The sequence below is a fragment of the Cavia porcellus genome, unplaced genomic scaffold (assembly GCF_034190915.1).
Source record: "Cavia porcellus strain 051 isolate PalLab524CR breed Dunkin Hartley unplaced genomic scaffold, mCavPor4.1 scaffold_21, whole genome shotgun sequence".
Taxonomy (NCBI): domain Eukaryota; kingdom Metazoa; phylum Chordata; class Mammalia; order Rodentia; family Caviidae; genus Cavia; species Cavia porcellus.
In genome coordinates, this window is record NW_026947504.1 from 57,045,948 (window position 1) to 57,071,464 (window position 25,517).

General features: G+C 38.5%; 1 protein-coding gene across 8 annotated transcripts in view; it reads right to left on the reverse strand.

Annotated features, from left to right (window-relative positions):
* Positions 1-25,517, reverse strand: part of Mtrf1 (mitochondrial translation release factor 1) — a 36,095-nt gene that overhangs the window by 7,259 nt on the left and 3,319 nt on the right. For 4 of the 8 annotated variants that reach the window (XM_063232718.1, XM_063232721.1, XM_063232719.1 and 1 more), the window contains exons 3-9: positions 19,409-19,500; positions 17,718-17,799; positions 17,270-17,377; positions 7,439-7,611; positions 5,262-5,369; positions 4,425-4,542; positions 1,481-1,617 (exon numbers count right to left, since the gene is read on the reverse strand). In XM_063232718.1, the coding sequence (XP_063088788.1) occupies positions 1,481-1,617; positions 4,425-4,542; positions 5,262-5,369; positions 7,439-7,611; positions 17,270-17,377; positions 17,718-17,799; positions 19,409-19,500 (818 nt within the window). Of the gene's footprint in view, positions 1-1,480; positions 1,618-4,424; positions 4,543-5,261; positions 5,370-7,398; positions 7,612-17,269; positions 17,378-17,717; positions 17,800-19,408; positions 19,501-25,517 lie in introns of all 8 variants that reach the window. The other 4 variants (XR_010041805.1, XR_010041806.1, XM_003477458.5 and 1 more) reach the window with 4 other exon arrangements.

The window sequence follows — 25,517 nt, forward strand, 5'->3', positions numbered from 1 at the left end:
TGAGCATTTCTATCTGCAAATTATATAGTGATGCAGCTCCACAATCTGGGATTACCACACAGAGTACTAACATTATTTACCCCACCACTTTTGTGATCTGCAGGTTAGAATGTGGGTAAAGAAAGCCAGAAAGACCAACATATGAAAAGACTTAGACATATATAGATCAAAAGCTTTAACATAGTATTTAGATTTTTGCAACTCATTACCTAAAAGGCCACAAACTCTTCTAACCTGGGTTTACTGAGCCACATCTACCTGCAGATGACACAAAGCAGTTTCCCTTGAGTTCTACTTTCTCTTCTAGATTCTCTCAGAGAAAGTTTACTTTCAGAATTTAGTATTTTACTTAACAATATTTATTCAGTTTACATAGAATTTATCCACTTATTTGAATAAATTGTAGCATAAATGTAGTACATTGTACAAATTTCAAAAAGTACTAACAGGTACACAGTGATCTGTCAATCCTCCTCCTATTCCTTACTCCGTTACTAGCAATCACAATCCCCTCATTTTCGCAGTGCTGTTCATATTTGATCCAGAGAGTTACAATAAAAGCATATGTCTTTTTTAAACATCTCAAAATATAAATTTCTAAAGAAAAAACTTTTTTTCAGAGAAAGTCTTGCTATTTGTAGTCCAGGCTGGCCTTAAATTCAAGATCTTCCTGCCTCAGCATCCTGAGTGCTGGAATCATAAGTATGTATCATCAAACCTAGCCCTAGATTATTTATCTTTAAAACCAATTCTGGGTGGGGGATATAGCTCAATGGCACAGTGTCTGCCTGGCAAGCACAAGGTCCTGAGTTTGATTCCTGGTACCAAAAAAAAAAAAACCTCTACCAATTTTCCTCTTAAGACAGTTATGTAAGCACTTGAAGAAAATAACTGAGAAATAATTTTGCCTATCCAGGTCTCATTTACTCATTTGCACACTGGCATACCTAAATTCAATTATGATCCATCTGTCCACAGGCATATAAAGCACTGCTAATTTACATATAAACATGCTCTTCTAGTCTCTAAAGATATTTCCATTCACTCAAAGTAAACACTATTTTCTACATAAAACAGTGACATTTTGGGAGCTTGTTGTGGGAGGATCACCATAAATTCGATCTTAGCTGGGGTTCCATAGTGAGTTTAAGGCCAGCCTGGAGTATATACAGATACCCTGTCTTAAATAAGTAAAAATAAAATGGTGATCTCTTTCTCTCTTTTTTTTTGGTACATGGAACTGAAGTCACAACCTCACACTTTACCAGGCAGTCACTTGTGTCACTGAGCTGTACCTCTGGCTCTCTTTCTTTTTGAGACAGGGTCTTTCTCTGTATTACAAGCTGGCCTCGAATTTGCAGTGATCCTCCTGCCTTAGCCTCCCAAGTGCTGAGATTACAGGCATACACCACCATGCCCAGTTGTAAAGTGGTGACTTTCTGTGCAGAGCATTTAAATTATTACACTACGTAAGTCTTACCTGAAGTTTTCTAGCACTTTGTTGCTGACACTTGTCTCTCTCAATAATCTGCTGGTAGAGTCTGGCTCTTAACACACGCAGAGCTATTTCTTTATTTTTCAACTGTGATCGTTCTTGTTGGCATTCTACTACTAACCCTGAAAAACAACAGAGACCCAAGGTAAACTGCAGCCACAGCAGGACTGACTGAGGTGTAACTAAGGGGCTTTTTACAGAGGAAAGGTTGCTGGGCATGGTGGCACATGCCTGGAATCCCTCGTTCAGAGGCTGAGGCACTGCAAATTTGAGGCCAGCCTGGCTGCATAGTGAGTTCATAGACTAAACTAAAGTATGGTGGGGGGGGGCGGGGGGAGGAAAGTTAATCAGAGAAAGATCACACACAAGGTTAAAAACAGATTTAGCACAATTCAGAAACTAATGGTAATAGCTGTAGGTGACTGCTTAGACTCTAATCGATGAATGAGATACAGTAGGACTTCAGATGAGCAGGGTGAAAGCAGCACATAATATCGCACTTGCTTTGTTCCCCGAGTTCTTCTTCCTGTTAATTTGTTCAGGGATTTCTGCAGCTTAACAAAGAGAAACCTGCTGCCAGCTCCATTCTCTGTCTACTCAAGGAATATTCAGCCTCTCCCCTTCATCACACACACCCCTGATGTTTTAAAAATAACTTGATATACTACTATCTATTTTGGCACATGGCTTTGGAGGCTGGAAAGTCCAAGATCAGATAAAGGGTTAATTGCTGCATGATCCCATGGTGGAGGTCACCACATGGTAAGGCAAAGCCAGCAAGTAATTACTGAGAAATCAAGTGTGATGCCATACATCTGTAACCCCACTCTGGGAGGCTGAGGCAAGAGATCAAAAGTTTGAGCCTGGGCAACTGAGTGACTTAATGAGACCCTGTCTCAAAAATCAAAAAGGGATGGGGATGTGGCTTAGAGGCTCTGGGTTGAATTCTCAGTGAAAAAAGAAATTCAGAACTAAAAAAACATGAGTCACCAGATTAAAACCAACAAATACAACAAAGGAAAATGACTTAAGTGTTACAAGCAAAAATGACTTGACAAGGATCCAAGATCAATGAAATATGACGTTAAAATAAAGCTATTTTCAGGTATATGATGTCTCAAAATGTTTATATCTTGGTTTTCTTAGGAAGCTACTTAAAGATGAGTTTAACTAAAATGAAAATAAACTAAAAGGAGATGATAAAGAGTTCAGAGGATAGGAAGATCCAACAGAGAACAGAAATGAAATCAACAGGAAAATCTCTGGCAGTGCCTTAGAGAGCAACTAGTCCAGTTGGGACCAAGATGATGGAGTCTCTGGAAACCTCTGGACTTGGAAAAAATAGATCAATTTCATTTCACAGAGACTTCGAAAGATGCAGAGAAGCTTCAGTCAAAGAAAAGAAAGCAAACAGCCAGCCATGGCAGCACACGCCTGTAATTCCGGTACTCAGAAGACCACGGCCGGAGAGCCGGGAGTACGAGACCGTCTGGGATGCGCAGTAAATTCGAGGTATGCCTGGAACACAGCGAGACCCTCAAAGAACAGCACAAAACAGGACAAGACAAAACGAGACATAGGCAAATGTAAATAATAAGGTGATTATTACTTCTAGAGGAAGAAACTATACTCCTTGGCTCAGCAGCCAACACTACTTACTTGCTCATTTATATGAAAACAATGAAAATTAATTTTGCAAAGCATAAATACTTGCAAAAGAGGGGACTAAAGAACCAAAATTTTCATCTACTAATTCAATTCAAATTATAGTCTCGATTATTAATTGATCATAAGAGACTATATGCTTGTTATTTAGAAATACTGTAGTTATGAGAAGAAATAGCTAAAAGAATTTACTGAGGTTTCCTGTAGGAAACAAGAATTTAGGGTTGAGGAAAGAGAAAGAAGTAGAAATGATCCATGAAGTTGTTTTTGGGGATAGAAGTTTACTATTGGATTTAAAAACCACATATATGGGCTGGGCACGGTGGCACACGTCTATAGTCCCGGCACTCAGCGGGCTGAGGCAGGACTGCCACAAGTTGGAGTCTAACCTTGTAAAGAGTTGAAGTCCAGCCTAACTGCATAGCAAAGCCCTGTATGAAAACAACAACAAAAAATAAAATCAAAAACACCCACATACATGTAACATAAAAACTAATCTAAAGTAGAAGTGAAAGTTAAAAGTTTACTCTGAAAAATATTAGAAATCCTGTCAATGTACACATAGCAACCTTCTGGTCAAGGACAGGCTGCACATCTGTAAAACTGTATCACCTACTGACGTCATAACCATCTTTGCGTGTGAACACCTCTAGGTCCCTCACGGTGATGAAACTGTCTAATGACGCACTCTGTCAGCACATATCGTAGTCTGATGAGGTGTGTGCCTCAATCCTAGCACTTGGATGGCTGAGGGAAAAGGGTCACCGTGAGTGTGAAGCCAGCCTGGGTTACATAGTGAGTTCAAGACTAGCCTGAACTATGTAGTGAGTCTCTGTTTTAAAGAAACAAAAGCAAACACATTAAGGACTGGAAAACTGTCTCACAGTATATCAAAATTAGCAATATTCAAAATAACCGCAGAGCCTAACTGACAATGCAGCTAGCCGTCCACTACAAGGTGACAAAAGGCCACAGCAGGGCCAGGTCCAACACTGCTTCTGTGTTGCATCTGAATTTGGGCTGGAGCCCTCTACTGCTCCTCCCATCCAGCATTCCTAAGCAGGTTCTCTGAGCATCTGCTCACCAGCTGCACCATTTCCAAAAAGAGACCACAAACACAGCAGAGATGGCAGACCCACCATCTCAGCATCAATTTAGGATTCTGTACAAGGAACTAACTAAACATCAGCACAGAGCGCCTTCCTTCCAAATGCAGAATATGCGAAAAAAAGGCAAAGGCACAAAACCAAAGGGACGTGTGTACCTGTGGGGATATGGACAAGCCGAACAGCACTGTCTGTGGTATTCACATGCTGCCCTCCTGCTCCTTTGGCTCGAAATGTATCTATGCGCAAATCCCTGGGGTCCACTTTTACATCTACCTGGAATAAAAGATACAGCATAAGTCAATTCTACATTCTATGCGTACTTTTTATTTTTGGAGACAAAGTTACTATATAGGCCCCTCTGGCTCTGAATTCCCCCCTTTTAGGACAGGCTGACCTTGAACTTGCAGTTCTCCTCCCTTAGTCTCTCTTGGGTGCCAACAAACCTAAGTTGAATATTTTAATATTAAATTTATTTTGAGAATTTTTTTCAAATAAACTGAATAAGAATTAGATTAATTAAAGAAATAACTTACACCAAAGAAAGAACCATAAACCCTTCATTTCAGTCAAGAGTGCCCTGACTGTACATATATTCTACGGACAAAAACCTTAAACATTATGTAACGTGGAAGCACATGCCTATAGTCCCAGTACTCAGGAGGCTGAGGCGGGAGGATCACTGTGAGTTCAAGACCAGCCTGGGTTACAATGTGAGCTCAAGCCAGACTGAACTGCATAGCAAAACCTGTCTCAAAATAGACCCCTCCCAAAAAAGATGCAATAATTTACTATTAGTAATGTTGGTGTTATAATTTTGAAAATACTTTTATAATAACAAATAAATATATTAAAATAATTATAAGATTTTTAAACTTAAGTGAAAAGACATAAAATGCAAGCAAATGAAAAGAAAAATCTCTGTAATGCTGAATTTGAACTGTTAATATGAAACTGATTATATAACATGATTCTTAGTCTAAAAGTAGGGATACCTTAGTAACAATGAGCATGTCTCTAGTACTCAAATCCTCATTTCTGGGTATATCCAACTGACTCCAGGCTGAGAGACATGGTCGAGACTGGCTGACTCCAGGTCTGAGCTAGGAGAATACGAGATGGGCCTGGGGTAGCTAACTGTTCCAGAAAGCAAGAATCAAATACTGGTGACGGTAAAGGAGAGAGGTCACCCTAAAAATGATAGCATCAGCCAAGTTTGGGGCAATTTGAGCAGGAAAAAGAATAATGATTATAACTTGTTGGATTAAAACATAAATCCAAAATATAATAAACTCAGTATATACAACTTAATGTGAGTTTATGATGACATCAAGTAAAGAGAAAGTGTAGCGGGAGGCAAGAGACAGCAGTAAGGAAGCAGCTCTGTACAGAAGGGTGCCCGTTAATAAACATAGGACGGATGACAGAGAAACACCATTTTGAGACCCCGAACAACTGATTCTTGAGGGGATCAGTGAATGTCAAAACCATGATAGGGCCAGAGACACAGCCCAGCAGCACGGCACCTGCCTGGCAAGCAAGTCCTGAGATCAATTCCTGGTACAAAAAGCCAAAGAATGGAAGGTTACTGTGGACAGGATATGTGTACTGTGCGATTACTTCGTATTTGAAAAGGAGATGACACACCTTCCTGTACAAGGCTGATTTGTTTTGGTCACCACCTTATCTAAATGCTCAAGCTAAGCCTCATGAAAAAGGTGGAACAATGTGATATTATGTGCCCCAGAAGCAACGTGACTCATAGCAACTATGAAATATTCTTGCTCAAAAGCTGTGAATTGAGGTGGGAATGGTAGTGCAGTTCTATAATCCCAGCATTTGAGAGCCACCAGGAGGCAGGAGGATTGCAAGTTTGAGCCCCGCCTGAGCAACTTAGGAAGATTATGTCTCAAAATAAAAAGTAAAAAACTGAGCTGAGGCCAGATATGGTGTCCCAGCACTGGGAGACTGAGGCAGGAGGACTGTGACTGCAAGCAGTCAAGGCCAGTCTAGACTACATAGTGAGACCCTCAACAAAACAAAAAACCCAAACAAACAAAGCCTGGGATGGAGCTCAGTGCAAAGGCCTAGGTTCAATTCTGAGCATCACAACAACAAAACCACATTCACATACACAAACACAAAAACAAAAGACAGGGCTGGGGCTTCACCTCAGCAGCACAAACACCTGGTTGGCAAGTGTGAGGTTGTTTGATCCCCAATACACACACACACGCACACACACAACCATGAAAACACTTTTGGATTGAGAAAACCATAAAATCAATTAGATATTGGATAATATTATACAATTATGGTCAATGTTCATAGATAACACTACACAGAAGAATATTCTTTATTTTATTTATTTATTTATTTATTTATTTATTTTTGTCTTTTTGAGACCGGCTCTCACTATGAGGTTCAGGCTTGAACTCACTCTGTAGTCCAGGCTGGTCTCAAATTTGAAATGATCTGCCTGCCTCAGCCTCCAGAATGCTGGGATTACAGGAGTGTGCCACCATGTCTGGCTCAGATATTCTTATTCTTGAGATATGTATGTGGAAGATTTGAACAGTAAAGTCTCATGTTATACCATATGTATAAAGGACAAAGGGATAGCTTATGAAAGTGACAACCTATACCCTTTAAAGGACATTTATTTATATATATATATATATATACATACACATACATATAATACATAGGAATCAGCACATGTGAGAAGACATAACTGCTGATACCAGGTGAAGTCTGTAAGTTTTTCTTGCGGTATTTTTTCAACTTTCTGATGTTTAAAAACTCAAGAGTACAGCAAAGAAAACATAGGAAGGTATCTGCAGTCAACCAGCAGGATACAGACTCCACACAGACACAGACACAGACTTTGAAATAGTATCAGTGGAATTCACTGTTTTCTTAAGATAGATCTTTAGCGTCAAGGAAGGGGCCTAAGGGATAAATGGAGGGGGAGGGAAAGAGGAAATGAAAGGAATGCATGCGTACCAACTCCCCGCGATGAATGTAATCATATACTGCAAAAAGTACTGATAAACGAAAGAGACTATGCAGTCCAATTGGTAAGCACAGACAGGAGATTTTCCCAGGAGCTAAAGCTTCTCCGCACAATACCCCGTGATATGGAGTGTTCCAGGCCTCCTGGTGCGGCTACCTCATCTGGCTGAGGAAGGACAATGACTGACATAGTTCCAGTGTGAATCCGCTGCATTCTTGATGACAGGCCCACTTCAGGGATCCGCTGAACTCGGTGAATCCCACCTTCATACTTCAAATGCTTATAGACATTCTCACCGGAAATTCGGGCAGCTGCATGATGCAGTCCACCTACGAAAAAGCTTCTGAAATATCACTGAGTTAGACATGGTGGCAACATGCCTGTGATTCCCGCAGTTTAGAGGGCTGAGGCCAGAGGACTGAAAGTTCAAGCACAGTCTGGCCAGTTTACTGGCTTAGCAATACCGTGCGGATGAAGCTCAATGCAAAGACCTGGTTCAATCCCCAGTATGGAAAAAGAAAAAGGATGCATTAAGGCATTCTACTTTTGAGAGGATCACACTCTACACGTCTTTTATCTAAAGACTGAATGTAAGTAAAATACCTTCAAAAAGAACCCAGTATAAAACTATTTTCCTAATGAAAATACATTAGTATATAAAGGGAAATATAACCAAGTATTATTTATGGCTATCTTTGGGACCATAATAGATTATACAGATACGCTTTCTGTTTTGCTTATACAGATAGTATCCAGCTACATAGTTCAAGCTGGCCTTGAACTCACTCTGTAATCCAGACCATTCTCAAACTCATAATGATCCTTCTACCTCAGCCTCCCCAATGCCAGGATTACAGGCATGTGCCACCATGCTCAGCTCCATGTTTATAGTTTGTGTCTGTAAATTTTCTATAATGATCAAGTTTTATTGTTATAGTATGAAAAAAATACTATTAAAAAATATACTGGGATATTTCCTGAACTATTTCTACAATCTTAGGATAATATGGTGCCATATAAAAAATAACATGCAATAACAAAAAGCTCATAATGTTGAATAACTCTATAGGCCTTTTCTAGCTTTTTATTTTACTTTTTTAATGGGTATGTATGATACTAGGGATTGAACCCAAGGCTTTGTGCACAAGAGGCAAATACTCTACTACTGAGTTCTATACATTCCCAGTCCTTCTAAAATTTTGATTTTGAGACATCCTGGTGAACTACCCAGGCTGGTCACAAACTAGCAATCCTCCTGCCTTAGTTTCCTTAATAGCTGGAATTATAGGCCTGTACCATCATACTTTACCCAAGTTTTTATAAATTTTTTGAAAGTTACATTTGTTCTCTGTTGAGTTGGAAAATTATCATACAAAAAAATCTTCATATGTAGGCTCAGCTTCTTATAAACTGTAACATAGTTTTAAAAACTCTTGGGCCAGACATACAGCTCAGCAGCACAGTACCTGCCTGGCAAGTGCAAGGTTCTGAGTTTGATTTCCGGTACCAATAACAAAACAAAACAAAACAAAACACTTCTTTATGATACAATTAACAGTCAGATGCAGAAACTCACAAAATCAAATAGGGTATATGGCTTACTAACCACTCAAGTCAACTGTGGTAGACATCTCATATGCCCTTTCTTACGTCCTCCCAGTCATAATCCTGTCTTCCCGTGAATAAGCAACACCTGGACTTTTGTTTCCTTTGGTATGACTGTGTTACCTAAATGTGTACCTCTAGGTACTATAATTTAGTCTTGTCCAATTAAAAGAAACTGAGGGGATATAGCTCAGTATTATTCGTGCTTAGCATGAGGCTCTGGGTTCTACCCCAGCCCTTCCCCCATTAATGTCTTTTAAGTCTCTTAATCAGTATGTTCATCGTCCATGTCTTTCATTTTCTACAATTAACATGGACTATCGACCTGTAGAATTTCCAACAGTCTGGCTTTGCTGACTGTGTATCGTTAGTGCCATTTAACCTGTTCTTCTGTCCTCTGTATTGCCTACGATTCGGCAGGTGGGCCTAGAGACTGAATTGGACATCTACTTGAATCCTTTGGGAAGACTACAGGAGGCGCTTGATGTCTGGATATCTCTCTTGTTATGGTATGACTGCTTTGGGATTAAAATTGTTTAATTTTACCACTTCATTCCCATATATCAATTGAAATATATTTATAGAGCTATCTAGTTCCCTTTCTCTACTACTTGATTACTCAGTGATACAATCTTTTAGGAATAGCAGGATAAATTATTGATTCTGTTCCTTTAATGCTTTATCAATATATACATTAATATTATTTTTTAGGGGCTAGGGGTTTAGCTCAGCGGCATAAGCACCTGCCTTGCAAGCAGGTGGTTGTGAGTTCGATCCCCGGTACCGATAAAAATGAAAAAGACAAAAAAAAAAAAAATTATTTTTTGTAGTTGAATGAAATGAGTCCTTTTAATCTACCAAAGATAATGAATTATCTTTTTAAATATCATTATGAATTCAAGGGCATAAATACATCTAGCGTGGTAAAATAAGTTGTAATTATTGAAATTCATCTTTTGCTAACATAAACTTCTTCAACTTGAGTTCTTTTGACATCCCCCTCAATATAGTAGTATAAAAGATGTTCCAGGATTATCAAACATTTCTTGGCCCAAGAGAAATACTCTTATAATAAGGTATGATTGAAATATACAGTGGATATTTAAATTTTAAACAATTTTTAGAGTGAAAGACACATTACCATAAAGCCCTCTCAAGGTGCTCTCCCCTGCTTTGAACACACTTATCCCGTTGCTCCTGCTGCTTTCTGAAGCAGTCCTGGAAGTCGTTTTTGTATCTTTACAAGGTGTGATCAAAAGCATGGTGAATGCTGCTGCATCATGCCATCCAACAGAAAGACATAATGTACACGCGTCATAGCACTGTGAATCTACCTTATTCACTAGACTTGGCTCTATGGAACTCCCCGAAGTCATAATGACCATGAAAGGTAAATATTTTGAATTGATTCTGAACATTAAGGCAGCCACGACAGAGCAATTTAAGACACTCATAAAGCAGGACTTCTAAAACTGCTTCAGCAAATGCCAAGAGAAATGAAATAAAAAATGAGGGGGAATTAATGGCAGTGCATCTTTTACTGCAATAATTTTTAAAAAAAAGTTAAATATTCTCTTTAGTGTTTGATCATATCATTTATATTCGGGAATTTTGTGTGAACGGCCTAAAACTAATGTTAGTAAAAGCTGCCCTTGGGTTCTTGATGTTGCTATCTAGTTGCTCTGTGTATTCTTTTGTGGGGACTCAAGTTAAAAACTATGTTACCACAGGTGGTGACATCTTCCTAATATGCTTCTAATGGAGACACAGTACCTAGAATCAGTTAACCCAGCTAGTTTCTAGTCTGTATGTTAGACCAAAAGTAGGTCTAGATTCAGAGCCTTGAACCAAAGAGTGACATTCTCTATAAGTAAGTCCAACATAGCTAGTCTTCCTCTAGCAATAGGGCAAAATACTGTTAATGTTGAAAAAAGATGAAGCTAACACGCATGTAGGGGACATGTGACATGAAAAAATTAAGTCACAGTCTTTGTATAAAGACAGACACATTAAAAAAACATACCCAGGAACTGAAAGTGAAACCTTGACTCTTTTTATGCTGGTGCTGGGGACTGAAGCCAGGCCACTGCGTGTGCTATGCAAGGCCCATGCAAGTGCTACGCACTCTACCACTGGGCTACATTATAAGCCCCCACACTCTTTTAAAATTATTCTCCTAGCCAGGCAGGTAGCTCAAGCCTATATAATCCCAGCACCCTGAGAGGCTGAGGTAGGAGGGTTCCAAGTTCAAGTGTAGCTCAGGCAACTTAGTAAGACTGTGTCCCAAAATTAGAAAAATAAAAAGGGCTGGAGATGTATCTCAGTACGAAGAGGCTGGGTTCAATCCCTCAGTACTGTAATTAAAATGTTTTTTTTCCTTGCTCCCTTTATTTCATGTTGAGTACAAATATTTTAATTTATGCAAGCTGAAAAGGAGAAGGCTACAGCTTTCCTATATAAATTGAAAAAGCCCATGACAGGCTGAGTGGATTCAAATTCAAGCTCTTCTTCCTAGTCTGTGCCCATGCTCAAGTTACTGAATTGGTCCTCTGCTGGTTCTCTTATTTGTAAAAAGCAGTAAGTAATAAGATATAAGTTTGGGGTACTATACACTTCAAAGCTTGAAGCGAGCAGGATGTGAAGATTATGTGAGCATGATGATCTACAGACATAAATGTTTAGCACAAAGTTGACATTTAGCTGCTAACAGGCAGTAGTCACAGAAATGACACCATTGGCTCTACTGGTATGTTATGTCTTGCAGCACAGAAAGACTACCAAGATCCCTGCAAACTAATTGCGACATAATCCCAGCCCTTGGGAGGCTAGGGCATGAGTCTGAGGTCTGCCTGGACTATGTAGTGAGACCCTGCCTCAAAACCAAACCAAATCAAACATGACATAAAGCTGGGGAGCTGATACACCCCCTAGGCAAGTACAGTGGGGTGTATTGCTGGACTTGCCATACGATTTACTTTTAGCGGTCCTTACTGACAAATAGATATAAAAAGGCATTCACCAGATTAGTAGATACACACCAGGTGCCAAGATGTATTAATCTGCTCAAGTGACAAAACCACATTTGGTACAACAGCTGTCCCACCTGGTTAAACTTAGACAATCATCAGTGTCCAAGATCCCTGTCTTCTGCACAGGCCAAGAAAAAGAGCTGAATGGCAGTGTGGTGGGAATTACCACTCCTGTATCTTTCAAGTTTTCCTTGGTTGCACTAATCTCTGCAAACCCTCTAGGAACATGGTAGTGCTTTGGGTTTACTATTTTCTTAGGAAGCAACCATGCTAGTGGCTTTCACTTGGCTTTTTGTCTCCATAATGGCCCTTGCTCCACAAATAAAAGCTGAGGATTCTTTCAGTTGCTTAGTATATTTATTTCAATTATGTGCTCCAGAACTGTAAAACTGCCACAGTGTGCGTTTGGAACCCAATGGACCCACTGTGAGATGAACCTGGTGTAAAACACACTGATTGCCTGATCTCCATAAGCCACTACTTTGACTAGTGAACCACAATAAAATTTTGGATTTCCTGGGGTTAGTGTTGGTTCAGAGTTAGAGTCTAGTAGTTGTTGAAAGATTTTATTATTTCCTTCATCCCAGTTCCTCTGTTAAAATGCCATAGCTCCTTTTGGGAAGGCTGAGAGAAAGGTTAATAATAGAGACATCTTGGCAGTGTATAAGGGTCTTTCTTTAAGGAGACCGATCCTATCTTCATTTGAGTCTGTAAATTAGTTCAAGTCTGGGAATTGATTGAGAAACCATACAATCTCTGCTTCTTTGATTCAAGTGAGACATTTGCTCTCTTGAGTTATAATTTTCCTCTTGTACAGATCAAGAAAAAATTCAGTAGGGTTCCTACTCTTATACTTGTACAAACACCAATCAATGCTGTAAGTCCACACAAGTCAGATTATTCTGACTGCTTCACTGACTCTGCTGTCCAGTGACACTGCCTTTGGCCGTTGATATCATCTGGTTCCTTCTATTCTGGCATCCAATTATTCCCACTGCATATAAGTTTCCCAATTAATGACCAAGTAAGACCCAACCTATACAGAAGAGTGATTACAAGGCTCTTCCCTGATATTAGGGCCTCCTTCAAAATTTATTTCTCACAGTCTTAGTGAAAGATATGTCTTCTGAACATATACATTAATCACAGCATGGGACTGGGGATCTAGCTCAGTGGCCTAAGTGCCTGTCTGGCAAGCGCCAGGTTGTGAGTTCAATCCCCGGGGCAAAAAAAAAGAAAAAAAAAACCTAATCACCACATTATTTAAATAAATTCTCCTTGAATTCAACTGAGGAGAGAAATAAAATTGCAATTTTATGTGTAATTTGTTGGAAATGGAGGAGATAATAAATACATTTCAAAGAATAACTTGTAAACTATTTCAGTTCTTTAGATACCAGCTTACAAAATAATAATGTCAGCCCTGTACTACAAGGGCTATTATCCTCTACTATTTTCACAAAGACTATCTTATAATCAATTAGCTTGAACTATTGATGTAATGGTTGAGTATTGTTTCTGTTTGTACCTATACTCATAAAATTATAACTTAAAAGTTCATATATGAATTTTTGAAGTTATTTCTTTTCAGTCTCTGCTTTAAGCATAGCATAAATCTCTGTAACTATAAGTTCCTTTCTATTTCAACTGAAAATTTTAAAAAACAAAAATATGTAAGATTTAATATATAAGATTTAATATATAATTTGTATATTTATTAGATTTTTAAAATATAAGCTTAATATATATATATTTTGGAATATATAACTGGAATCTTTTCTTATCCACATCTTTTTCTTCTCCTAACTGGTTATAATAGCATCAATTTTTAAAGAATTATTTTATAGGGCTGGGGATTTAGCTCAGTGGCGTAAGCACCTGCCTTGCAAGCAGGTGGTCCTGAGTTCAATCCCTGGTACCAATAAAAATGAAAAAGACAAAAAAAAAAAAAAAAAAAAAAAGAATTATTTTATAGGGGCCGGGGGTTTAGCTCAGTGGCACAAGTGCCTGCCTGGCAAGCGCAAGGTTGTGAGTTTGATCCCTGGTACCAAAAAAAAAAAAAAAAAAAACAAAAACAACAACCAAAAACTATTTTATACCTTCAGTGAATAGAAGTTTATTCTATGTCCTTAAAGGTATATGAGTGAAATATTTTAAACGTTTTTTTTTTAAAGGACATTTAAAAATATCTTTATTTTACTTTGCCGATGAATAAGTGTTTTTTCCAACCATTGTTTAGGCTACCTCAATACCTGGAACAAAATCTTTCTTCCTGCTATTAAGTTCATATCCCTCTTATTCCTGAAAGTTCTATTTAAAATATGTATCTCAAACGTCATTGATGGCACTTCCCAGTATTCTCTATTTTTTTGAGACCTACAATGCTTTTATTTTTGTTCTGTATCTTTTCCTTTTAATGCCTGTTTTTATTAGTACATGTTGACAGTACAAGATTGCATGCATTGTGACCACATGTCGTTGATACATGCACATAACACATCTTAATTCTTATGTCCCTAGTCTATATTTAGAATACTGCCATTTCAGCTTAAAATTTCCTCAAAACTTTCTCTTCTTTTGCTCCCATAATTCTATGTTGTTCTTATCCTTTTCCTGCATCTATGAATTTTCCTTCTTTTGCCAACTATTCTCTCTGTCAAGATGGCCATTTTCCAAGGCTTGGTGTTTCCCTCTAGAAGCTCCCCCTTTTATGTACTCTCTCAGAATCAGACATCAATTCTGTGTTAGTATCTGTCGAACATTTTTCCTGAATTTTGCTCTCTCACAAAGGCTATACAAGTTCAGCATTTACTGGATATTTCTTCATGCTAGTTGCTATAACCCCAAACTCAATTTAATTTAAAAACACTCACCAGAAGCTGGAATGTAGCTCAGGGGAAGAACGCTTGCCTAGCACATGCAAGGCCCTGAGTTTGATTCCCAGCACTAACAACAACAACAAAAACCAAAAAACCTTCATCACTATTCTTTCCAAATGGGCTTTGCTTCCAAACATCTATTCCACTGTCCCTGGCTCATACTTTTTTGTTTAAGGTCTCACACTGTTTGTCGATGTTGATAGTGTATAAATTTTATTAGCCCAATTTCAGTGGATATTTCCTGAAACTAAAGACAAATAATTGCCCTTTTTGCACTCCGATACCACAGTCTCCCCAGCTAAAAAGGTTAGAACCCCTGTGGCTCATCTCCCGTGTCAGTGCAGACTAGTGAGCTGTCCGGTGGCTGTGGGTGAGACTGATAAGAGGATTCCCCTTCTTTACGCTGTGATCCTGGATCAGCTACTCTCTGAGCCTCAATCTGTAAAATGACATTAGTATGCACCTCACAGGATGTGGGGACCACAAGGTCAAGAGGCTACGTACACGGAACATACCGGACAAGCAAGAGCCCTTCTTATAGCCACTCAGTAACCAAAGTTTGCCCATGTACCCTTTTAAAGTCTCTCACGTGTATCCCTACCTACTCTTTTAACTCTTAGATATTTCTGGATTACTTTAGAGACCTCTCTGTGGGCTGCCTTAAACCTAGCCTCTTCGATCCATTTTTTATACAGTTGGCAACAGAAACTATCTATCTATCTTTCTGTTTTTGTCTTTCTGAGACAGGATTTCACTATGCAGTTTAGGCTGGCCCTGAATTTGTAGCCCTCCTCCAGCCTCAGCCTCCCGAGTGCTGGAATTACAGGTGTGTACAACAACCGGCAAGAACCCTCTTAAAATGTGTATTTTATCAAATTAAAATCAGACCAATATCTTCAACTGGTGTGCCCTATCAGTCAGGGTTTATTCTATTTTCAAAACTACACCGGGCGTGGCACACACCTGTAATCCCAGCACTCAGGTGGCTAAGATAGGAAAATCGTTGCAAGTTTGAGGCCAGCCTGGGCTACAAAGTAAGTTCAGGGCCAGTGTGAACGATATAGTGAGACCCTGTCTCAAAACGACAAAAGCAAAACAAGACAAAACCAAATGAAGTTACTTAACCAGGTGTGGTAGCACATGCCTGAAATCCAGTATTTGCAAGGCTGAGTCAGGAAGACTTCCATGAGTCTGAGGCCAGCCTGGGTTACACAGGGACTTTGAGGCCCAACTGAACTACATAATTGGCTCCTTATCTCAAAAAAAGTTTGTTCAAAATCTGCCCATTCAAATTGATGTCAGCTATTACAATGTAGCCCACTGCAAACAGCCATCAGTAAAGGGGCCTCTTCAATGCTCTGCCCACACACCAAGCGGCCTCCCACCACCATGCCGCTGTTCAGGCTGTTCCCTCCCTCTCCTTTCATGAATGCTGGCTACACTTAAACTCTGTACCAACTACAATTTATATAACACACTGGCTTTTACTTCTTCCCAGTGTTTAATTTATATTAATCTTCTTTTCCCATTGTGAGTTTGTGTTTAATTATTTATAACCCCTGTTTACTATGCTATAGTACTGCATAACCAAGCAAATGAAAACTTTGACACAGATTAAGTGCATGGAAAAAGTGCAAGAATTGCTATCAGATATTCTGAACTAACAAATCTAAGTATATAGACTAGATATAAAATCTAGGTATGTCATATTACTGAGATACATCTCTGACCCTTTTCATTTTTTATTTTTATTTATTTATTTATTTTGTACCGGGGATTAAACTCACGACCATGCACTTGCCAGGCAGGCATCTATGCTGCTGAGCTAAATCCCCCCATTTTTATTTTGAGACACAGTCTAGCTAAGTTGCCTCGGTGGGACTTACATTTTCAAATCTGCTCCCTTGGCCTCCCAAGTACTGGTATTACAGACGTACACCACTGTACCTGGCTCATACTTGATTGTTTAAGGTCTCACACTGTTTGTCGATGTTGATATTGTATAAATTTTATTAGCCCAATTTCAGTGGATATTTCCTGAAACTAAAGACAAATAATTGCCCTTTTTGCACTCCCATATAAATCTAATACATCACTAGGCTACTTAATCTGACAGATTTTATGGCTGTACTTTATAAATGACAATAGTTCTTTCAGAGTAAAAGATTTTAATATACACATAGTCTTTCTTAGGAGGATGTGTCCCTCCTTCCTGCTCTCCCAGAACTCTGCTATAAGACACTATGACGGACAAACCTGTTTAATAAATGTAAGACCAAATGTTTAGCCAGGCTTGATGGGACATGTCTTGACCCCGGCATTTGGGAGACTGCCAAAGAGTTGGGCTGGCCTTGTCTCAAACAAAACAAAACAAAACACAAAAAACAAAAAGAACAGGGCAACATGGATATACAGAGTGAGATAAAAACAATTTTTAGCATCTTCTATGCACAAAAATCTTCAAATATACCTACCATAATCTGCTGGTGTATAATTCAGAAGTTCAAATTTCCAGTGCTTATAGCAGGAATAATTTTGGTACATGTCAAATATCTCTCGGGTAAACTGCTGGCAGATATCACCTAAAAGTCATACAAAACATTCAGACAGCACAAATCTGAAAGAAAGCCACCTTTGAGTACAAGGTCCTTAGGAAAAGACCATTTCCCAAACAAACACATTTAATAAAGTTTTAAAGTTAGAGTAGCCAGGCACATGCCTGTAATCCCAGCACTCAGGAGGCTGAGGCAGGAGGATGGGCACCAGTTCGAGGCCAGCCTGGGCTACACAGTGAGTCCAGGCTGCCTGAACTACATAGTGAGACCTTGTCTTTAAAAAAAAAAAATAAGGAAGCCACAGTAATTCGAATTAAGGTAAAACGTGAGTAACTTTTCAATGTTACAATAAAATTATTTTACTGACCTCCAGTAGTTCTTCCAGATGTCACCTCTAAAATAACATCATTTTTGTCATATTTTTCCTTTGGCAACAGACTCTGAAAAAGCTGGACAAGGGGGAAAAAATAGTTTTAGTATAAAAATTTTCCTCTGCATACTATCATTACTTGGACTTAAATAAAAGGCATCAACAGTATATAGATTTTCTTTGGTATGTTATAATTACTTGAACTTAGATAAAAGCCCTTAAAGCAATTTTTTAAAAATGAGTAAAAGCTGGGGATTTAGCTCAGTGGCCAAAGCACCTGCTGGCAAGTGTGAGGTCGTGAGTTCGATCCCCAGTACCAAAAAAAAAAAAAAAAAAAATCAGTAATGAATAAAATCCCAGGGTGTCAAGGAGGTTAATCCTAACTACTATAAGTAGAACTACTTAGACTAACATAGGTGATCAAATGACATCAACAATGAAACTGTCTAGACATTTTCTACAATGCTATTAGGTTATCTTAGTTTTCTGAAATGTAGTTTAGATCAAAGTCCATTGTTCTATGCAATTTTCTTCAGATTTTGGCACTTGTAATTAGTTCTGAACAGTAGCTTCTTTCATCTAATGAATGAAGCAAAGCTTCGAAAATTTTCATCTTAAAAAAATGAACACCTTTAGCATATAATTGTGTATTTTCCTTGCCACAAATGATGGGAGATGACATGCTATTCCTTGCCTTTTTAGAGGGGTTACTCTGTTTAAAGGTTATGTTGAGGACTCCCCAGAAAAGGCTCAAATAGTTTCTCAGCCAAAAAAAGGAATTCCTAATAAAGGATGAATCAACATTCCTCTTAGAAAAGGGAAACAATTTTCTTCTTATTAAAAGGTCTTTCGAATCACACTAAAAGTACTTATGTGTCATTATTCTCCCAACTGCCAATCTCTGAAATACTCCATCTCTGTTAAAAAATGACACAGCCAGTGGGATGCAATATTAGGAGTCAGAATCTTCCTTTCATCTTTGATTAAACTTTGATACTAATAACCCACATGCTCTGTCCCGTCAAAAAGCCCCTCCCTGGACTCCCACAGTAAGGAAGTCAAAGGCAGGATGACGGCAAATACAACAGAAGGAAACATGGTACACGGTAGTGTGTGTTCTTCACTGTCTTTGTAGACAAACTATCCACTAAGCTAGAAGAGATCACTACTGAAGGAAAAAGTCTGCTTATATGGGAAATATCATAACTGGGGTTTTAAGAAACCGCAGTATGCTCAAGCCTTAGCTAGACCTAACAAGGACTTGTACTAACTGTCTCTACACCCCTGGGTTCCTTCCATTCTATCCATAGTGCAAATTTTCAGTCCTTAGTTAACACAATCACCACTATGCTATGCCTATGCTATCCCCTTCTACCACTTAAAAACTCTGGACTCTTCTCTGTGGTAAATAACGTTTTTTTCCCCACATGTGTGTTTTTGCCAGGCACGGTAAAAGATTCAGCTATAAATTTTTATTTATATATTTAGTTCTGGGTGTCTCTTTTACTCACTCACACTGCCAGCTTTTCAACCTCGTTCTGCAGCAAATTACTGCACAAAGCCCAGCGAAGTACTTACACAGAAGAACGCTTCATAAGCTAGTGTTTGGAAAATAACTTGAGCAGCAAAGTATAGTCTACTAGGAAGAATACAGCAGGACTGAGATTAGTCTACGTCCTAAAACATACCTCACTGTACAGCGTGTTGATTTTTTGATAAATGTTGTGCCTTTCTTCTAATGCAAGTTCTTGTAACTGTTTTTCATCTTGTTCATTTAGACCTAAAAAGCCAGCAACCGAATGACAGTTTTTAATTATTTGCAGGGAAAGTCTTAGTTACTCTCAGCTTTACCCACTAAGTTTTATTTTAGTTTGGAAAGCAAGGAATAATATAAAAAGAACAATTAGAATACTTGGAGAATGTCACTTAACAAGTATTTGCTAACAAAGTACAAACAACTCAGCTATGATCTTTGCTCCCCCTAAAAAACCATTACTTGAATGTCTGTAGTTCTAGAAATGGTGATTGACCCTGTAAGTTTTTTAAAAAGAACTTGCTATATATAAATCCAAATAAGGTTAAGTTTTAAAGTAAGTAGGGATGAGCACTTCATTTCTGAAGAGAGTCACAATTTAATACTCTGTGATGTGGATCCAACATCATTAGAACCTCTATTTGTTCCAAAACAGTCAGAAAAGAGAACTCTTGAAATCTCTTGATATATTTATATCTAGTATATTTTTAAAAACACCATGTGGATCAAACAAACATATCTTTGTAACCTGTACTTCATGGAATCAGTGGTTCTTTTCTTTTCTTTTGAAACAGGGTTATGCTATGTAGGTCAGGCTGGCCTCAAACTGCAGTGATCCTCCTGTCTTCACCTCCTGAGGGCTGGGACTACAGGCATGTGCCACCTTGCCTGGCTCATCTTTTCAAAAGCAGAAAATTAAATCATAGAACTGTAGCAAAATATGATGATACAGTGGCCAAGTATGGTGATCTTTGACTCTACTGCTTTAGACAACTAGTATGTCAGTGCTAACAACCTCAAGTTGAGGTAGAACTTCTGACTCTTACTAATTATAAAGCAAAGAACAGAAATGAAGAATAGCTACAAAGGAAAAAAGGTGAGGACCCATCCACTTGGAAAACCCTTCTATCCCTCTTAGACAGAAGCTTTCTTTCTCTCAATACTTTTACTCTTAAAAAATTAAAAAAGGAAAAAAGGCACTTTATAAAGTGTTTCTGTAGTCAGAGAAGTCATTTGAGTCTGGTGGGATTCTGCCCTCATTTACACTTTTAATACATTGAGTATTACATTGAGTAGTGAGTATTTAACACTCGCTACGTGCTTGACACACTGTGCCAAGTGCACAATGATTAATAAAACGTGGTTCTGGGCCTCACGTGGCTCCGCCCAGAAAAGATGGGCACATACATGTAATCACAACATGTGATAAGGGATGTGCCACTGTGCCAAGGGTCAGAAACAAGAGGCCTAACTCAAGACTTTAGAACATTATGCGTGGTTCCTAAGGTCAGGGTCACCTGCTGCAGAACTGTACCAAAACCACTAGAACCCCACTGTGCATAAATGCCACAGATGGAAACAGGCTGTATCACTCCACAGCTAACTTCCTAGTTCAATGGTAGCAGAAAAACCTCTTTTGCAGTCATTTGGAGTTATTTTTGTGGTCTCTTATTATTTGCTGTAAAATCCGGTTTAGTTCCAGTATATTACATAAATAAAGACTTTAAAGCCTATTTTATTAGATGTTTGGTGCTACAGGAGATATAAAAGTAAGTAAGACTCAGGTCTTGTCTTAGAGAAGACAGTGAGGTTAGAGGCAGAGGTTAAGACAACTGCCCAAACGACTGTAACATGAAACACAAAAAAGTAACTACACTTGTTTTCAGAAAGAAGTTGAAGCCAGAGTATGATATGAATATAAGGCAAATTTTGTAAGGGTACTAACTTCAACAAGGTGAAATCGATGAACAAAAAGACTCAGCTGGAAAGGAATGGATATGTTCACGGAAGACAGAACATGTAAAGAGAATACACTATACAAAGAGGTTAGCGTCACTCAGCAGAGATTTTTAATGTCAAACACAGAAATCTCTATAGGCAATGAGAGCTACCAAAATATTTTAGGTGACCAATATGATTAACACTGTACCTGACCTACGCCAGGGATGGTAGTGCATACCTACAATTCCGGCACTTCCGAGGCTAAGGCAGGAAGATCACCACAAATTCACTATGTACCCTCGGCTACATAGTGAGTTTAAAGCCAGCCGGAATTACTTATCAAGATCTTGTCTCAAAAAACAAAACAAAACAAAACAAACAAACAAAATTGGCCGGGGCTGGGGATTTAGCTCAGCGGCATAAGCGCCTGCCTTGCAAGCAGGCAGTCGTGAGTTCGATTCATGGTACCGATAAAAAAAAGGAAAAAGAAAAAAAACAAAATTGGCCTAGACAGCCTAGAGGTGAGACTTGAAAGTCAGGAACTGATTGTAATCATCTAGGTCAGAAATACAATGAAAATTCAAATTAGTGGGGTACCTGTCTCTCGAGAGCCCACAATACATTTTTTTTGAGTGTGTATTTCCAGTTCTGTCTAATAAACTTCTTTATGCCTCTCACTGACATGTTTTGAAAACTCTTTTTCTGTGGCAGAAATCAGTGACTCTATACCCTGCCCCAAGGGTGAGGTAAGTCCAGGTTTCCCATCTCTGCTTTGGGGAACCTCTTTAGACTCCGTATGGTGACATTCCCTTTGGCATGCTAGCTCTGGGAGATAAAGAGGCATCAAGACTTGAAATATGACTTCTAACAGACAACCTAAACCGTATGTTAAGAGGACATCACCTATAGAACAGAGAGACTGTAACACTGACTCCTAATACTAACCAGGATAAATAAAAGGGACCATCAAAACATAATGGTTCTTCAAAGCACACAGCTCTGTATTCTTCAAAAAGAGACTGTTACACTGACTCCTAATACTGACCAGGATAAATAAAAGGGACTATCAAAACATAATGGTTCTTCAAAGCACATGGCTCTGTATTCTTGTGTCTCCTTTACACTAGTGAGGACAAGCCTTACAATCGCTGGCAGGACAGGGTGATGCCTCTCCTGAGCCTGAAGCACCTGTAAGAATACGGACGTTCAGCTCCTCTGCATCCCTGAGGGGTACAGGATGGAGGAGGACAATAAATCATAAAAAATAGTTATGTGGAAAAGGAGACAAAGAATATTGTAATTTAAAGTCTGTAATTTTAAAAAGACTGCAACTTTAGGAAACAGAATTACTCAAGGTTATCATATTTGTACTTCCTAGGCTTGTTTATAGTTCTTTTCTTCCATGCCCAACACAACTAAAATTCCTTAAAGATACTTTAAATACAAAATTAGTTGATAAAGGGCAGAAACCTTACCTTTAGAGAAACAGATTCAAAGGTTACAAAGAATGTTTTTACGTAAAGTATCTTAGATCACTTATCCTAAATAAACAAAACCAACAAAAAACAGTAGACTGCTTTTCCTCTGTAAAAATGAATTTGCCTACAAATTCACAAATTCCACAGATTTCCACTGCCCCCTCCCCCAAAAAAAGAAAAAAAGAAAAATCCAGACTATAATGTGTGCCTCTCTTGAGAGACATACTATTTTCAATTCTGCCTAATATGCCTTTTTATGCTCTCAAAACAAAACAAAAAGCATGGAAAGAATAGAAAGAGGCTCAGGCAAGATATATTATGGAGGTAGAGCTATTGGACTTAAATCATTGTGCAGTGGATAAGGGCAGAGACTTTGGATTCTCATTGCTTGGGTCCAAATCCTTGTTCCTTCCTGTATGGCTGATCAACCATTGGTAATTTAATCTCTTGCTAGGGATTTTTTTTTCTCTCTTTTTCCTTTTTATCGGTACCGGGAATCGAACTCACAACTGCCTGCTTTCAAGGCAGGCGCTTATGCCACTGAGCTAAACCCCCAACCCCGGTAATTTAATCTCTTAGCTTTTTCATCTATAAAATGGGGATGACAGTAACAATTCCTACTTCATAAATTTACTATGACCATTCAAAGGAGATAACATTGACAAAGTATTTAGCTTAAAGTGTGGCATGTAGTAAAACTTCATAAATATAACTATTACCATAATTGTTATATAAAAACAGAATCATAGAGCTAATGGAGCCTTCTGAAATGATCTAATCTAACCTATTGATATTAAATGATACAACCAAGCCTGAAAGAGGTCACATCAACTTAATTAGAAAGCAGTTAGTAAGCTCCTCCTATGTATGTGCAACCTGTCCAAAACTAACATTTTAAGTGGCACGGTACAATACTAAGAAATATCTTCAATAAGCCTGCAGGAGAAACTTACAGTACCACTAACAGAAAACAGGAACACGTGAGGCTTTGGACATGCAGGATTTTACAGGATACTAGTGACCCGGCCTCGCCATCACGTAACACTTCTAAGCTTTAATGAAACAGGATGGAACACAAGGTACAGAAAAAAAGGCAACAGCAAACTGTGTGTAAGTGTTCAGTCCCGGCTTAGTCTGCAATATTTGTCTCTCAATTTCTGTATATTTTGAATATTTTTTAAGAGAAAAAACGTTAAAGCAATACTAAATTAAAAACAATTTTTCTTATTGAATTTAAAATTACAATAAAACTAGCTAAATGGATGCATCTTGAGATCATATTCCTAAGTGAAATAAATCAGACACATATGTGTAAACACTGTATTGTTTCTCTAATGTGAGAAACTGAAAGGGTAAATAAGGACCAAAATGGATAACAGATATTGTGAAACAGGAAGAAAATGTTCCAATGGGAAGGGGGACTATGGAGGGAAGGGAAAAAAGGAAGGAAGGGAAAAGAAAAATAAAATGTTTAGAAATGAAGGAAAAAATGGAAACCAAGATTTTGTAAATAAGAAGGGGGACAAGGAGCTGGGCATAGTGGCTCATGTCTGTAATCCCAGCACTTGGGAGGCTGAGGCAGGAGGATCATTGCGAGTTCGAGACCAGCCTGGGCTACAAAGTGAGCTCAAGGCCAGCCTGAATTGCATAGAGTGAGACCCAGTCTCAAAAAAGACAAAAAAAAAAAAAAAAAGGGGGCGGGGGAGGATTGAAGGAAGGGTAGGGAAATGGGAAAAGAATCAAGTTATATCATGTACAGGTTCAAACTCCCTATAATTAATGTGATCATTATGGATACCCAAAATGTATCAATAAGCTTAATTTTAAAAATTACAATAAAATTGCCTTATAAATGAACACACCATATATAAAGGACTTTAGTGTGAGAATTAAAAATACAAAACTCTCATAAGAAAAGTAAGTATAAACTTTTGGTGACTTTGTATGAGGCAGCAGTTTCTTTGATTTATGACACCAAAAACCAGACACCTTGTGGATCTCAGAACCTCGCAGCAGGGCACTTGAGACCTCTCACAATGTGTTAGACTGTGAGGCTGTTACTCTACATTATAAGCCACATGCTGACAACGTCACACCTCCTCAGCTTCCTTAGCTTAGCTCACATTCTTCCCTCCGTCTGGAAACTCCTTCCTTGTTTTTGTAATACAGAAAATCATTCTTCACCGTCTATTTCAACCATCTCTGATAGAACTGATTACGCCCTTTTTTGAGCCACTTTGAAAGCTTGGTTTCTGTTGCATATTCAGCATTTGTCACACTGCATTTCACTTTATATGCGGCAGGTTTTCCAAAGTAGATGGTAACTTCAAGGCTTACTCATCTTTTTTTGCTGTCACCTACACAGTGCCTGGTATATAGTAAATCTGTGAATGTTGGGTCAGTAAATAACTAAATTAATGACTGAGCTAACTGTACCAAATTTTTAGAATAAGTCACTTTAGACTTCTGAAATCTAAACACTATTTTAAATATTTCCATTTTGAAATTGTAGGCTGGTCATATGCATACATATATATAAAATACACACACACACATATATATATATAAAATTTGGGGAGGGGGCATGGTACTGAGGATGGTGACCAGGGACACTCTATTACAGCTACATCCCAGCCCTCTTCATGTTTTACTTTGAGAGACGGTCTTGGTAAGTTGCTTAGGCAGGATTCAAACGTGTGATCCTCCTGCCTCAGCCTCCTTCAATGCTGGAATTATAGGCATCTACCACGGTGCCTGACCAGATATTCGTATTTTGGAAGATTGTAGATCTGAAAAGTTATTGAATACTTAGTTAGTAATATGTAAACTTCTAAGAACAAGGCC